At 48.4% G+C, this 16,181-nt stretch overlaps 1 protein-coding gene across 1 annotated transcript; it reads right to left on the bottom strand.

Moving 5' to 3' along the window:
- Positions 1-13,715: 13,715 nt before the first annotated feature.
- Positions 13,716-14,550, bottom strand: N7446_005086 (uncharacterized protein; the record flags this gene model as incomplete). The annotated part of the gene is made up of 2 exons (XM_058513834.1): positions 13,716-14,350; positions 14,412-14,550. The coding sequence occupies 2 exons, from the start codon at positions 14,548-14,550 to the stop codon at positions 13,716-13,718; spliced, it is 774 nt and encodes a 257-aa protein (XP_058375163.1).
- Between the last annotated feature and the right edge of the window lie 1,631 nt (positions 14,551-16,181).

A 16,181-nucleotide genomic window follows, 5' to 3' on the forward strand; every position in this document is an offset into this window, starting at 1 on the left:
TTTCCTTGTCTTAGACGAATTACAGGAGCTTAAAATTCGAAAATATATTGTGTGTTGCGTCTCGTGTCCTGTATTTCTTAACCGATTGATTTGGCGTTGTGTGTAGTCGAGCAAAACGAGGAAGGATGACAGAGGCTTTTATAGAATTACCGGGATTTCTGAGAGCCTTCAGATCGCCTGTAGGGGGCACATATTGAATTAAAAATGTCAGTCGGCTGACCAAAGTTGAGGTGCATGGGAGATTAACACTTTGGCAAGTATGGTCGGTTATTGAGGCTCACTATGCGGTCAGGAATCGGTTAGATCAGTTTAGGCCTGCTAAGACAACTTGATGCTTGCCCAATAACCCTTGACGTATCTAGGGCTAGAACATGCGGGCAACCTTTTCAGAACTGATGAGCTCCAGAGTTCTGAGGTACTTCCTTTCAACATCTCACCAGATTACACCTCACAACCCGGCCGAAGGAAAATGGCCTGTTACAGCTTTATGGCGTGTCGTCGTGGCTGAAGAAGTGAGGACTAGATATGCACTTGGACACTTGTGGCGTAGCAGGCCATTATCGAAGTGATGTGCCGCGTCTACGATAACGCGGGGCGCGAAATGCACAACCATAGATTTCGACCTTGGTCTTTGTCCATTCTGATAGAGCTATGCTATTCATAACCGAGGACCCATGTATCCAATTACGAGGCGTATCAGGCCGTGTGTGTGGTCGGCGGTCTTGTTCCGGAAGTAGGCCGACCCAGCCTTGGTCCCCACAACACACTGTGTTGAACGATCCAATTCATGTTTCTGAGGCACTACAACACGGTGCGGGTGAGTTGCCTCTGGCTTTTTGTTAGCCTTTTCGTCTCTTCAACCCAACAGTCCGCTGCATACTGTATGTTGTGGCCGGCAGCCGCAATTTGCCGAGGCCATGAAACATGTACTGATAAAACAGAATGCCCTTGAACCTTACTCCTGTGCTTCCAAGTAGCATCCTGCATCACTAAAATGAAATAGAACCCGCCAAAAAGCACATGGATAGCAGAAAGCATATTCATATTTTATACTTTGGGAGATATGGGACATCCTCTCCCACCATTACTATATAGCCTATGATCCCCCAGCTTGGTCATGGGCTCTCGCGACCCTGACCTTTGGCTTTTTCGAAGTGTCTAAAGACCATGTCATCTCAATCCACCACAACCATGGATGGTGAATTCAAGCGCCTCAAAAATATCCAGATGAATGCGCTGGACGAGAACATCATGGCTTTCCTCGAAGCAACTCAGAAGTCGGTCCAATCCCGGGGCATATGCAACCCAAGGGGCCCTTTCAAGAGGTCCCTGATTCATTACGCCGCTATGGGGGACTGTACTGAGCTTCTTTTACGACTTCTGGATATTGGCGCGCCAATTGACGATCGCGATCAAAACAAACGTACCCCTCTCTCCTGGGCTGCTGAGTATGGCTCTTACAACGCAACGAGAATTCTGGTGGAAAACGGAGCCCAAGTCAATGCTCTCGACGATATGTACGGGACACCATTGTCGTGGCTGGAACACGCCGGGCATCCTGATTGCAAAGGCCTCCCAGTTACCAAAACATATCTCAAAAAAAATGGGGCAACCATGAAAGGTGCCAAACGGGCCTGGATTTTGCAAAAGCTTGGACTTCTCTGAGTGTCATGTCTACGGGGGAATCTTCCAGCACCTTCCCAGCTTAGGTTTCGTCCATAGTTTGCCTGTTGTGTTTCTGAAGGCTGTGATTCTTCGTTGCTAAAGGAGTCTATGCATTCTTATCCCTTTTTCTTACACAGAGTTACGTCCCCAAGACAAACATTTGTCAGCGGCAGCCACATATAACCATGTTCCTGTACTAGTCAAAGCCTCTGTTAATATTGAAATAGAAAGTTAGATTCATCCCAGCTTGTTTGAACGTTGGGATGGTAAGAATGCACTATTCGTTTGTTGTACAATCTTGCCCGAGTGCAGACGATAGAGGATCACTGGGCCTCGCGTACGCTAACAACCTCATCTCGTAATGCCATACTTGGGTTGCTGTAGAATCTTACCACGATGCTAATTTGCCAGCCAAGGTAATAACAACAGGATATTAAAGCAAGAGGCTTGCTGCTGACAGAACCGCGGCACCATTAAACGGAGGAATGACGTAGGAGTGGCAGAGACGTACATGGATTAGGCAACTCTGGAAACTCTTACCATTCTCTCATCTAGTGTCTTTATACTTGTTGGTATCACCAGCTAGGTACCGTGTACGCAGTTAAGTGAACAGTGTTCATGCTCCTAAAGCGAAAGTTGATTGATTCATGTATATCCTTCTTCTGTCTGTCTCCTCTCCTTCCATCTACCCCTGAATCCGTCTCAGCGCCAGAGCCGCAGCTTAGCGCAAGATTACATACACCAAGCAAAGAAATGTGATCTATCAGTCGCTAGCGGTAAGTTACCGCTCGCGTGTTCTGACAGAAGGATATATCCCGACAATACTTGCACAAGCAAAGGTCAACACGTTTTGCTGATAGTTCCATCAGTTTGATTGTTGGCGGCCTCAACAGGTTATCTTGCTCTCTTAATCCATCTGTACTGTATTAACATTGATGCACAGCTAAAGCCTGAAATGGAGACCCGGTATTCGCTCAACCGGTCATTTTGATGATCAAAAGCTGTATACTTTCAACGGTTGACAGTCTTACTACGTTCGACTGCGCCAGCAAGACATATAATGATACTTATATCATTCGTTCAGGGATTAATTAGAAACGTTGATTATCGTCAAACTGATTTGTCACTTTTACCATATTTTAACACGACAATATAATATGGACGCGTCCGCTGATCTGTTTGAGATAGTCGCGTTATCTCGTGTGTTAAACCGCAAAGTAAGATCTAATTGAGAGCTGCATGGTATCATGTATTCTGCTTTCAAAGTTGAAATACTTGCTTATTTTGGCATTAGGCTACTGCTACGACATAGTTTTGATGAACCCATGATGGGGAGGGGCGTAAGCTAAAGGCCACCACATTTCTCAGAAATCGAAACAAGACTGGCAGTGCTAAAAGCGATAATTGTAACGTTGACTGTCTTGCATACGCGCTTTCCACAGGATCTGTTGATATGACGTTTTCTCCTTTCCATGGGCGCGGCTTATTATAAATCAGCCACAATGAAGTTGTAATGCGAGTATCGTTCTTGCAGGATAGGCAGGGTGAATTCCAACAAACAAACACCGGAGAAGAATGATGAGATACCCTGCTAGATCACTGTCATTCTGCCTGAGAATCTTCTTCGAACGCTATTGATGAGCCGCGTGACAGGCGGGGGCAGGAATGAGTCCTCATCGCCTTCATCCGCCATATCCTGGCCCAGGTCATCCGTAGGCGCGCTTTCCAGAATCACTGTGTCTGCCTCGCTGTTTTCGTCGTCCTCTGGGCGCTCGTCAATACTCGCTTCAGCTGGGCTCCACTCATCCTCGCTGATCGGTTCAGGCCTTTCTGCCTCTGTTTCGAACTCCTCCCATTCTTCGTTACTTGCCTTGTTACGTTCTACCCGGCTGATCAATTGCTTCCCTCTTTCAGATTCCTCCGAGTACGCATACATCACTAGGTCTTGCATGGCCGACTCATCTAAATATTCCCCACGCGCATAGCAGATTTTTTGTGCAACTGTGAAAAGTCGCTCTGTGCCAGCACCTGTAGCCGGAATGGAGAGTAGATCTCGAGCCAGTCGAGTGAGAACAGGCCACTCGTGTTGATGGTCTTTCCAGTAAGCACATGGCGATGTATTGACAACCCCTGTTGTGTCAGTAGTCAGCAGAAAGTATAGTGAGCAGTTGTTCAGACCTTCGCGAAGATATTGATCAACTTCATCTTGCCCACTCCTTGAACTACCCGCCAGACCAGCTAGTGGATGCAGAAGCCGGTCGAGCCCCAACAACTGCGGAGAGCAAGACAGTCCATTCACACAAGACAAGCTCGTGGGCATTTGCGGCCGATACTGTAGGTGAAAGATCCTCAGATATTCGATGTAGCGCTCGGGATGGCCCAAGGCTTGCCATGACGAGGCGCCATCAAATGCGGACACTTTATATTGGGGCGCAACAAAAGTTCCAGTGCCATACATGACCCCAAAGTCTTGAAATGTCTTTTCGTAGACTTCTCCAAGTTCCATCTTCATGACAAGCGACGCCTCAAGTAGGGTCCGCTTCCATGGAGCTGATTTTCTTCTCAATATTTCAGCTGACTCGTCGATATGCTTCATTAGTATCTTGAACACGAAACAGACTTTATGGACTGTCGCCTCTTTCGAGGCCAGGAGGGCCGTCGTGAACTGAATGAATGGCATTGTCAGCTGCACGACGTAGTCAACCTTGCGCCAGTCCGTATTCGTCAATTTGTACCGTAAATTCTCCCTTTCCTGGCAGTACTGGTCGATAAATCTTCGCAATCTGCTGGCTCGCTTCAACATCAAAAACACCGAATTCCAGCGGGCGTTTGCATCGTCCAACGGCAAGAGTCGAATCCATGGGGGCTGAAGACACAAGAATTCATCGCGCTTCCCGGGGGTCTCGTTGACAAACTTTGCAAACGATCGAATCTGCAAGACACAAGGGTCAGAGCTGTTTCTCGTCAGGAGGACGGAGGACATTCACCTTTTCCAAAACACACATTATTTCTTCGCCATCTGAAGGTTCAGTCCAACCATTGGCGTGTGATATTGCTCGCACATTCTCAACCCTTTCCCTTTCTGGGGAGCTTGTGATGTTTTCGATATACCGCCGAAGACAGAGCTGGATGGCCTGCACTGTGCCAGGAAGCCCAACAAAGCACTGCAGACGGCTGATACCACCAGAGGAAATCAACTTCTCTTGTAATGACAGCACCAGATTCTCGTCGACCCTATAGTCAATTGTCACGCTGAATATCCGACCAAGCAGCCCTTTGTTCCCGATCAGTGCAAGTATTTGATCACCCGGGTCAGTCCCTGTCTCGGGCCTGCAAAGTAGCTCGAATCCAAGCAGCACCTCTCGGTAGCTCCACTCTTTATCAAAGTAATACGCAGTAATAGCCAGAAAGTCGTGCCCGAGCGGACTCTTCCAACAGCACAAGGCAATCGAAACTTTGGAGTCCCCGGGCAGATCCTGCAGTTGTGACTCTTGGTAGGTAGTTGCCACATCGTGCATATGCTGGCGGAGTTGTTTTGACGAGGGAAGCTCCAAAACTTGAGGTCCGGCATAGACCAGGTTCAACAATTCCCTGAATGTGGGTTCTTCCGTGAGCCCAAATGGAAGATTTGCGGATGTAATTGTCCGCAGAAGCTGTTCTTTGAGCTGCGCCTTGGTGAATCTGCTCCTCTCGGGGGGAAAGCCCGCACGGGCCTCCTGGATTGCGCCTGGGGTGACAGCAGAAACGAACACCTTCTGCTTGCTTCTCCGACAAGAGTTGGATTTTAGGTGCTTACCCATTGCGCTCGTTCCATGAGATTTGTGATGTGGGTGATGTGGGTGATTCAGCGGCGTGAGGCAAGACCGACACACTACCTTGGGTCGACCAGACCTGAGCTCTGCCACCTGGTCAAAGTGCCTCCACACCTCCGAGGAGCGCGACTAAGTCGACCATCTGAATTTGTATTGTCCATTTTTGGTCAGTTGTTGTCCATATTCGGTCTCCAGCCACCACGATAAGAATTCGTGCTCCTGGGCGGTCTCGTAGAGCACCCAATGTCGGCGGTCGGGTGCAAACCGCGTGAGGTTGGCCGAGGGACTTCTCGGTCGAGCTTCCAAAGCAACGATCCTTGAGTGGCCAGCGAAAGACTGTAAGTCGTTTCTTAGGTGAGAATCAATTGACTGCATCCGGGGGAAGACATACCGAAGACCGCGATACTGGAACAGATGACGGGTCTGAGTCTGTCCCAATTGAAAACATCGCGCTGAAGAGGTGTTTTACTGGCGAGGAGACCCGTCGGTATAGATAGGATCATAGGCAAACCAAGCGAGACGGATGTTAGGGTTTTATGGTAGAGCGACCGCTGGGTCCCAGGAATCAGTCAATGCGTCAGACATTATGTATCTTGCTCTCCTGACTAATCCGTCCGTTCTTTTGCCTTGGGTGTTGAAGTTGAATTCCGTGACACATTGAAGAAACAGCAATGTTGATCCAAAATTCTCAATTTAGGCGGCCCGCAAATTAAAATGTCGGTGGTGTTCCGGGCTCTGCTTCGCCATTGTTGAGTCAACGCGGTACACGTTGCAAAATGTTTACTGCAACCCTGTTGATGATGGGTTTGTCGGATTGCTGATGATTTCACTGGCATCGATATGGCCAGCGTTATAATGAAGCATACGCAGGGAAGTCAATCGATCAACGATTCTCAACGCCTAATCTGGTCAACAAGTCTGCCTCTCACCGGGTCTTCCTCACTAGGAATCTAGTGAATCAACTGTCTACTGGGTTTGCACCATAAGCTGGGCTGAATTACTCCCGCATGTCTCTGAGGCTTCCATCCGCCCTCCAAGAATTACTGCGCCCGTTGGGACACCGTCATCAAATAGACATTTTGGCTATATAAGCGGGCGGCGCACCAGACTGGAAAAGTCAAACACATCATTTCGTTCATACCCAGTTGATTCTTCTGACACCTAGTGTCCCTGGCTAAGATGACCTTGAAAGGAGAAAGTGAGCTTGTCGATGTCATGTCCTCTCACGGTGAGCTCAATGGCTCTTGTGCTTCAGAGCCAGTCTCCGAGCACTCCGAGGATGATATTTCGGAAACAAGTGAAGACCGCGCATTTGTGGTATCCGACGGAGGGCAATCCGCCTACTCGAACAGATCCTCTGTGTCTTCCCAGTACAGCCAGCATTGCCACATGCATTGCAATGACTCTTCTGTTTTCGTAAGTCGCTCGAGGAGAATATTTCGAGATAATGGGCTGACATCTCCAGAATGGCCAGAAAGTACCGATAAGTATAGTTACCAAACGCGTTATCCAACAGAATGAGAGTTCGGTTGTACACTATTTGGTTATATGGCGGTCCTGGGAGCAGGAAAAACCACATATAAGTGGCGCTGTTGAGGAGACTTGATTTGTACTTAGTATTGGAGCTGTGCATAATCCTAGTTTGTCAGTACACGGTCTTTGTATTGACGCGTGCTAAGCGATGTGATCGCTTTTCACCGAGAGGCTCGTTATGTTAATATTCTTCCCAACCATATTTGGCCCTGTCACCATACGCTGGAGAGAATATGTACATCACTTGGTAGGCTTTCTGCATCATATCTCCACAGTGCGATCTGAGCAAGTGTCTTCTTTTTCATTGCACGTGTCTGATATCGCCAGAGTATGGCAGCGCCCAACATCTACATCTTCCGTCCGCTCAACACTTCTACCCGCAATAAAGTGGTAAATCCTAGCAAAGCCAATTCAGGTAGATTTGGAAAAATGTCAGTGAAGCAGCCTAGTCCACGCCCCAGCCATAGTCACAAATTGACATGCTTAATGTCCAGAGTAAAGATTCAGTTAAGTTGACTGCGATTTCTACGAGCATTTCCATCGTATATTTTTCTTCTTGTCCTAAGCTTTTTCACAGATCAAATAGTCTTTCTGTGCGTCCATCAGCAGCATCAATGTAGACCTTGAATGTGTCTGCCTTGAGCTTGTTGTCTCTCGTCGTGCGAGAGAATTATGTTTAAACAGCTCGCCAACGTTGAGTGAAAACTGTTTCTTGGCATGATGCCAATGTAGTCTCAAACAGCTTGGTCAACATTTGTGGCTTGATACTTCACCAGGATATACCCTTCCACTATGGAAGCCCAGATCAGTGTGGCCACATTCAAGTTGTGATAGGAAAACACTTAACCTCGCTTGGTCCTCCGTGAAGTGCGCTTTTTTTATCCTAGACCGTCAGAGTATCACTCACTGTAAGGCGCTCCCATACAGTCTTATACACTAATCTCATCCCAAAGACGGCCAACTTTATACCTGATCCTGCACATTTACGTCGACAGAGACCAGTATCTGCGGATTACTACGACAAGATCTTGCTGGGAAGAACTGTGTGATACTGCACTCAATGTTACAAGTACTGGAACATCCGTTTCTGTCGCATTTGTGGCGTACGGATAGGTACGTATTTTGACTTCCAATGGCCATTTGTAAAGATGCTGCGCAAAGCAGGGATCATGTTCCTCATGCTGGTCTCTCCTCCTCGGAAGTCCCGATCACCAAAACCCCTTTTATATATTCGAAGACCGAGGAGCTAGTTTGGAAGTGGGAACAGTCAAAGCTCTGTGGCCAGAGCATCAACATCACACTCGTCCACCATGATTCCACAAGGTCATCCACCAAACAAAGCTGATAGCCAAGGCAAATTCGTATCCATCGAGAATGGCTTCACTCATGTCTTCCCTCAAGCACAGCTCACGAACCTGGAACCACATGACTATCAGCTTGGAATTCTGGAGACAACGCATTCAGCAAACCTGAAGATTATCCTTCTCGGCGCGAAGGAAAAGAAGCAAACAAAACGTCTCAGCGGAAGCCTCTTTGGCCTCCAGCATTCCCTGTTGCATAGAGGCCCTCTTTCTTCCAACCGCTGGTCAACCGAATTCTGGGTATCTGACTCGGTCGTTGTTGATTCAAGATCCATTGAAGAGGCTAAATCGGTACTCAAGGCTGTGCGTCCAGAGAGCCCTGATGAGGCAATGTATGTCTGTGTTGGCCTTCCAGTCACAATCTTCGGGCCATTATTCAACACGCTGGTTTCGAAATTGAACGGGAGTGCGGCGTCCTTCGAGTACTCCAACGGATTCATCTGGATATATTCCACAGTGGACCCGACAAACTTTAAGATTGACGCGGGCGAATCCTCCAGTCCAGCCAAGCAATCAATTTCTTCTATGCTGAAGCAGATGAACGGTAAATCCTGGTTTGTTAGGGCAAAGCTCATGTTCAGACTCGAAAGGTCAAGCGGGGAGAAAGCGGGTATTCTTGCCGAGCTCCTGGAAGTTTCTCATATACATGTCACCTCTTCTCATAAGCCCATCACTCACTCTTAGGGCCGACATGGATGTTGCAAGGGGTTGGAGGTAGGCAAAACCGCTGCTTTCGTCTATCCTTTGTGTTTCTTTTGTTCCTTTCGAATCAAGTACAAGTTGCCCAATAAGGAATTAAAGGAGCTTTTCAAATCTTTTGACAGGAGCTATATTTACTGATATCTGTGCGATCTAACAATCACGTTCACATTAGGGCCAGAGAATTGCTTGAAATGGTCTTCAGCCAAACATTCATCGTAACACCTCTAGGAACTTCCAGACCAGGAATCAAATGCCAAGATTTACACTAAGCAAAAGCAAGCCTGATGGGACTGCAATACTACGTAGCCAGAAGGGGTTATAGAGCACGGATTCTGTGGTGATTGGTCCAGCCTTGTCAGATCGGCACTAGATTAGAATCCTATTCGGAATATAGCTCGGAGGCGTGTTTGCTACAACAAGACCGCCTTCCGTAGAAACAACGCTCTTTGCGTCTTCGGCGAGTTCGGGTATGATTGCATCAATAGCCAGAATGACTTGGTCCATTGAAAAAGCCCTGGTGTGAAAACCCCACGGGCGGAGGATCACAACGGTTTCCACGGTCGCCGTCGCTGACCACAGCTGCCTCCCTGATCCTCTTGACAATGACACACACTGCCTAGCCGGACAAGCGGCCATGCGACATCTGAAAATGCGTCTCAGCACGTTGACTGACTTCAACAGTTGGAAATATGGGACAATTGAAAAACGCATTATATTGCAGGCACACGATGAGCGCGGAATTGGGCTTCAACGTTGAACATAAACTTCACGAGACGCACCTTTTACGCTGTCCATCGTTTTTTGACGGGGGCTCGATGATGATCATTTTCAATCATCAACCGGTCATCTCAGCCCAAGGAGCCGTAGAAAAGGGCCTTCCCATCTTGCTCACCAGCAGCAATGATCAGCGCATCAACATCCCAAGCTGCTTTCGACCGCTCAAACAAAGCTCTGGTCAGCGTTGTCCAGACAACGTATGGAAAATACGATATAAACCTGCTGATGTCCAGTATTGTCTCGCCTAAAAGCATGTCCCGCCCTGTGTCAAAGTTTGCCGAATGGCTTGCCAGGGCTCCCGTCCAAGACAAGTTTAGTCTTTGTGGGCTCCTCGCTCTTGTATGCTGGATATCTTACAGCCTCGCACGCCGATTCAGCTATTTGCCTTTGAGGTTGCAACACGCAGTATCTTGGAGACGCTTCTTCCAGGCGCCAACGCCAGGCGTGCTCCAGTGGCTGGATATCCCGTCATACTTGCAAGGGGGAGTACTTGCAGCCCTGGTGATTGCCAACATTATTGCAATCAGTCTTCATGCTCAGACCTGGGCGGATGTGCAGAAGCGAGCCGGATGCTTGGCGGTCACCCACCTTGTTCCCCTCTGCTCCGGGTTTAGCTTCAGCCTTCCGGCCCACGTCTACCGTGTCGAACGGGGCACGTTCCAGTGGGCCCATAGGTGGCTAGGCCGCCTTTGCGTGCTGCATTGCCTTCTTCATGGGTCCGTCTTAGGCACAGTTGCTCGAAATACAAGCCTTGGAGCTCCCCTCGTCATCCCACTCCTGGTACGTGAGGCGGCTAGAGAACGGCAGCCTTCCCATTTCCCCAAAGGATGTCTGACTAGAAGTGGCTAATATTGAACAGGCCGGATGCAGTTTCGTCTCGATCTTGCCGTGGACGCTCGCTGCGATTCTTCGACGGTGGCCGCAACTTGGCCTCAAGATCCACCATATGCTTGCTTCGATCGCCACTGGCGCCCTTTTCTACCATTTGATCGACCGGGTATCGTCCTACCGCTGGGTTTTACTAGGCGGTATTTGCGCCGGATTTGCCTGGAGCGCGGGGACATGTCTACATACCATGTGGCTCCACAGATCGTGGCGCATCACCTCTCGACGGGCCCTCGCGCGGTCTTCCAACAGGCTCTTATGGCTTGATATTGCGGTACCGGCGGAGTGCGTGACTCAACCGGGGCAGTATGTACAGCTCTGGATGCCACGCCTTGGAGTAAGGTCCTGCTTGCAGCTTCCCGCATTCTACGTGGCTTCGGTAGGTACAGGGCAAAGCAACCCAGGAGCACCGACAACTCATGTGTTACGCATAGTGGCCCGGCCTGGACCGGGCGTGACCGGAAGGATCGCACAAGCTGCGGATCGTGCGCACTCGACGATTCATTTTCCAGTGTGCGTGCTGGGTCCCTACGGGCACGCACCTCACCTGGGCCAGTACGGGACTGTCGTCTTCGTACTTGAAGATATTGGACTCTTCCGCGCGTTGCCGTTCATACGACATCTCGTTCAAGAAAGCCGAAGCCGGAGGAACACGGTGCGACGGCTAGAGGTCCTGTGGCAAGTTAGGCTGAAAAATTTCAGTAGGTGGCCTTCTTCTTCTCAGATGCTTTGCGGTGTCATGTGCTTATCGAAACAGACCATCCCACCTGGGTGGGGGATGAAATCTCGCAAATCCTTGAACTCGACCGTATGTTTGACCGAGACGATTGTCCCGAGCATAGACATCGAGATGACCGGGGATTTGATGTCAGTGAATTCTCCTTCTCGCTATAAATTTTACAGGGCTAACTCGGTGGCAGATCCTGCAATTTACCACACATATCCTAGATACTCGGCCCGTGGACCAGATTCGTTACCGCAACCGTACGCGCTTGAAATACCATTTTCATGCCATCAATATCGCCAAGGAGCTGGCACGCCTTATGGATGGTACAAGCGGAACGACTGCGGTTTCGGGTATGAGCGCTCCGTCGGTTACCCCTTGGATTATGCCAACGCTAACTGGTCTTAGTATGCGCAAGCAACCCGTTACGCGCAGCAGTACGCCGTTTCGTTCATCCTAGAACGAGTGGCGATTTTCGATTGATTGACCTGGACCTTGAACCCTCTTGCACGTGGTGGGCGGACGATGACCCTTTCTACCATGCAACATCCGAAACGATTACAGCCTCCGACCGAGCAGAATCTTCCAATACTGGCACAGTGTTTGAGCCCAGTTGGACGCCGGCTCTTTTGCCTGTTGCACATACTGTCCCTGAACAGGCCACGCGGCTCTCAGGAGAAACATTGGTCGATAGTAGACGATCCGGACAGGGCGATGAGTCGGCGGTTGGGGCCCAGAGTGCCAATCACAAAAAGTGGGTTCGGCAGAAAATCATCGAAGGCGGCTTCTAGGGTAGCCAAACATGTTAATAAGTTACCCGGACATAATCATCCATTTGGACAAGTCGTAGGCCTACCGCGTTTATCTCTGTGACCGTACATGTGTTTGTCCGGGATGATTGTTTGTCACGTCGCTCTAGCCTAGCACAGCGTGAGGCTAGGATTAATGACACGGGATGCGACCGGAGCTGCCTACGCCAGGTGACAACCGCTATTGCGAAACGCGAAAGGTTCACAGACCCTGTCGCGTCCAGCCTTACTGAACTCGGGACTTATCGATAAGCCACAACATTGGGAACAGAAGGCCTATGGCCCATCACGAACTGAGTAGCATGTTTGAGACCTCGTGTCACAAACGCCTGTCCGTCCTCTACGACCAGGCTGTTCTCCGGCACAACGAGCAACTTCAGTCGTAGAACAGAGAGCTCCGCCAAGGTCCATGGCCGCTGCGAATATCATATAACTTCCATTTAATTAAGAACTTTTCTTATTGCGTCTGCTAATCTCGATGTTACATATATTGAATTGACAGAAAACTGGATTGAACCCAAGTATCCACAATAGGGTACACATCGATGGCCAGGCATTCAAGGAGAGGTACCCGACACTGAAAATTTTTGACAGATATTCGATTCCTACAGTGTTGAGAACCCATGAATGATTAGTTAGACGGTTTATACCCGATACATGTATAATAGACATGAAACTGTCAGCCCAGATCCTTCTATCATGAGTATAAGTCAGGGGAAGTTTCTCTCATTGAGAGAGACTTCAGACTTAAACATCTCAGTGGTTTTGCGTAAATGCTTCCTCAGTATCATCGGAACCTCTTATTTGAAATACAGTCTTGGTCTTGTTCTCCCTGAGGTCGCACATTGGAGATCATTACACAAAATCATGTGTCTTAAATAATGGCCAGTAACTTCACATTAAGACTCTAGGATCCGCACTTGGATTTAAAAAACGTTTACCATTGAAGATGCCGACCCGCTTGATTAATTGTGCGCCATTTCTGGAGACGAGTATTACAGGGAGTTCCGCCGGTTTTTTATAGCCTATGGAGAAGAAGGGATACGTGTTGGGTAGGAGCGTGATCAATTCAAAGTATCTGGAATGGAAAATGAACCCCAGCAGGCCTTTACGCAGCTTGTTGTTGAGTATCGTGTTGAGCTTGAACCCAACTAACGGATTCTGTTTTCAAGTAGGGCGTGTTATGATTTAAGGCTGTTCAAGCCGCACCATCAGATTTGATTCCCGCATGGTCTATACGAAGAACCAAGTTGATTTAGAACCAACTTGATCTGCTTGTTGTATATGTAGTCTCAGTCATTCCCTCTGGCTTAACCTTCCTTTAAACAATAACAGGCTCAGACTCTGTCGCACAACGGGCACAGTAGAGGAACCACGTATGTGGTGATATTGGATCCATTTCTGACAGACAGTCGAATATTATGTATATTACAGCCCAACAAGTAGATCAGTCCAATTCCACTCGCTCAATGGACATCAATTCACTCAGCCGTCTCTCCGTTCTTGTCGGCCTTTGATCATCACTGGGCAACTGGCAAAGTGAAGCCGTTGTCTCCATCTGTGACAAGGCCACATGATGGGGATTTCCATCCTCGTATATGGAATCAGTAGCTAGTCCATTGCTGATCTGGATACTTGCGGGGGCTTTCCCACTCTCCTTCTGACGGGTTCTTCGCCGTGTCAAGATGAATGCACCCAATGTGACAGCTATCAGTAAGAAACCCAACGAGACTCCAAGACCAATTCCGAGTTTACTTGTACTCGATAGACCGTGCTTATCTTTGGAAGCCGGAGTATCTATCAAGGACGATGTAGCTTTGGAAATAACCCCGGTAGGTTGAGAACTTTGAAGTGCTGTCGTGGTGCTTCCAGCCATGGATGAAGATGGTTTGACGAAATTATAGGAGACTGGTGGTGGATCATCTGTGTACCGTTTCGATATCCCAAATTCAATACCGGTAATATTGTCACCATAAGATTCTCCCTGTGCTGTGAATGGCTGGAGTACGAAGTGGCACCCATTTTCAGCGTAGTCTCTCCGAGTCGCAATCCATATGTAGCTATTATTGTTGGTTATTTTATCTATTCAAAATAGGTAAATAGTCCGTACAAAGCTACAGGGAATTTTGGGTTGATATCTCACCTTTCAATTTGCGATTAATGCTACCACAGCTCTCGTAAATCGAGATGAGGGGGGCGACAACATCCCATGTCACGTTCACCAGGTCTGCCACTATGAAACGATTCTCAGCTTCTGTTGGGAAGATGAATTTTCCTGTCATGCTGGTATTCGCGATATGAAGGAGTAATATTGTTGTGTCGCAGGGGTCCGTGGATGCAAAACGCCATGACAACCAGGCGCATTCCACGTAAATCATTGAGGAATGTTGGGTATGGAAAGCAGCAGCTCCCGTTAATTTCTTTTTTTATTTTTTTAAATTTTTTAGTCCCATTAGTACAGTCAGACGATACTCTGCTGAACTTCACCCAAATCTTAAGAAGATCCCTTACAATTAATGCCATAACGGAAGCGAAGCTGACAAGGTCTTCCTCCATATGTTAATTAGGAAGACCAACACGCTCATGGCCAGATTTGCGGCAATAGTACGCCCACCGCATACGCAGCGGAGCTTCGACCCACCGAGATGGCATTCCAACGTGCGACAAGTTGTGGGATCAGCTTTAGAATATTGGAACTAGGGAGATGGATTACGATAAGGTCGATTCTCACCCGTAGACCCGACATTGGCCGTCCCACATCCGCATTGAACATTTTAATCTTATAACCACTATTTCCCTACTCAATTGTATGTTTCTATGTTCCGTTTGGTCTCTGCTTAGATTTGTTCATCTATTCTATCGGATATCTAGTCCTGAGGCTCATGCCCTTGGGTCATATTTGGATATGTGGTCATCAGTTCGCCGTTGCAAAAATAAAAAGTGAAATGGAATGGATTCGAAGGATAGCGTCAATTTCCACAACACAGAATTTACCCCCCTTGTTGCAGCTTTTACTACTATTCCCAATTCGACGTGAAAGAAGAGAAATTAAATAGACGAAGAAGAAGGGAAAGAAAGGAAGGAAAGAAAGCAAAACCCCTGATACATTGATTGTGTGGTGTGTGATTAGGGTGGTGACAGCAAGAAATTGTAGGGATGAACGCCGGCTCCCTGTCGCCCATTGTCCCTCTTGCCCCCATACCATTCCTTATTTTGACTAACGATCGAGGGGAATTTGATTTTGGGCTCTGCTCAATCTGAAGCTCTTCCCGAGGCCCTGCTCTACTATTGCTATCCCTTTCGAGGCCATTGGCTAGCGCCAGGTGACACACGCGGTCGCGAACGCGAAAGGTTCACCGACCCTGGCGCGCCCAGCATTGCGGAACTCGTGACTTACCCATAAGCCACAATATCGGCAATAGGGGCCCTACGTCCCTGAACGGATAACGACTGAGCATGTCGCGTAGGAACGCTAACCTCCCCCGGTCGGTCATCGAAGAAACGTGTGAAGAACCATCTGAAGCAGCCCTTAATGCGCGAGCGCACCGAGTCTCATATCAAAACGCTCGAGCAGCACCGAGACCTCGCGTCATAAAAGCCCGCCCACTACCACCAGGCTGTTCACTTCATAACGAGCAACTCCAGTCAGAGAATAGAGAGCTCCGCCAAGGGTTCAAGGCCGCCGCGAATATCATACAACTTCCATTTCAGTAAGGACTTCTTCGTATTGCGTTTGCTAATCTGAATGCTACATATATCGAATCGGTTTTTAGAAAATCCAATGAAAGGCAATAGGCCTGTGGTTGAGTGAAACATAGTTTCACAGCACAAAAGCGAGTAGGCCAAGAGGGAAGAGACAATATGCAACTGTATTAAACTCTATGCCATTTCTTCTCGTCCTTGGTAACAGAAA

The sequence above is a fragment of the Penicillium canescens genome, assembly GCF_028828765.1.
Source record: "Penicillium canescens strain IBT 15451 chromosome Unknown utg000003l_segment0_segment0, whole genome shotgun sequence".
NCBI lineage: Eukaryota > Fungi > Ascomycota > Eurotiomycetes > Eurotiales > Aspergillaceae > Penicillium > Penicillium canescens.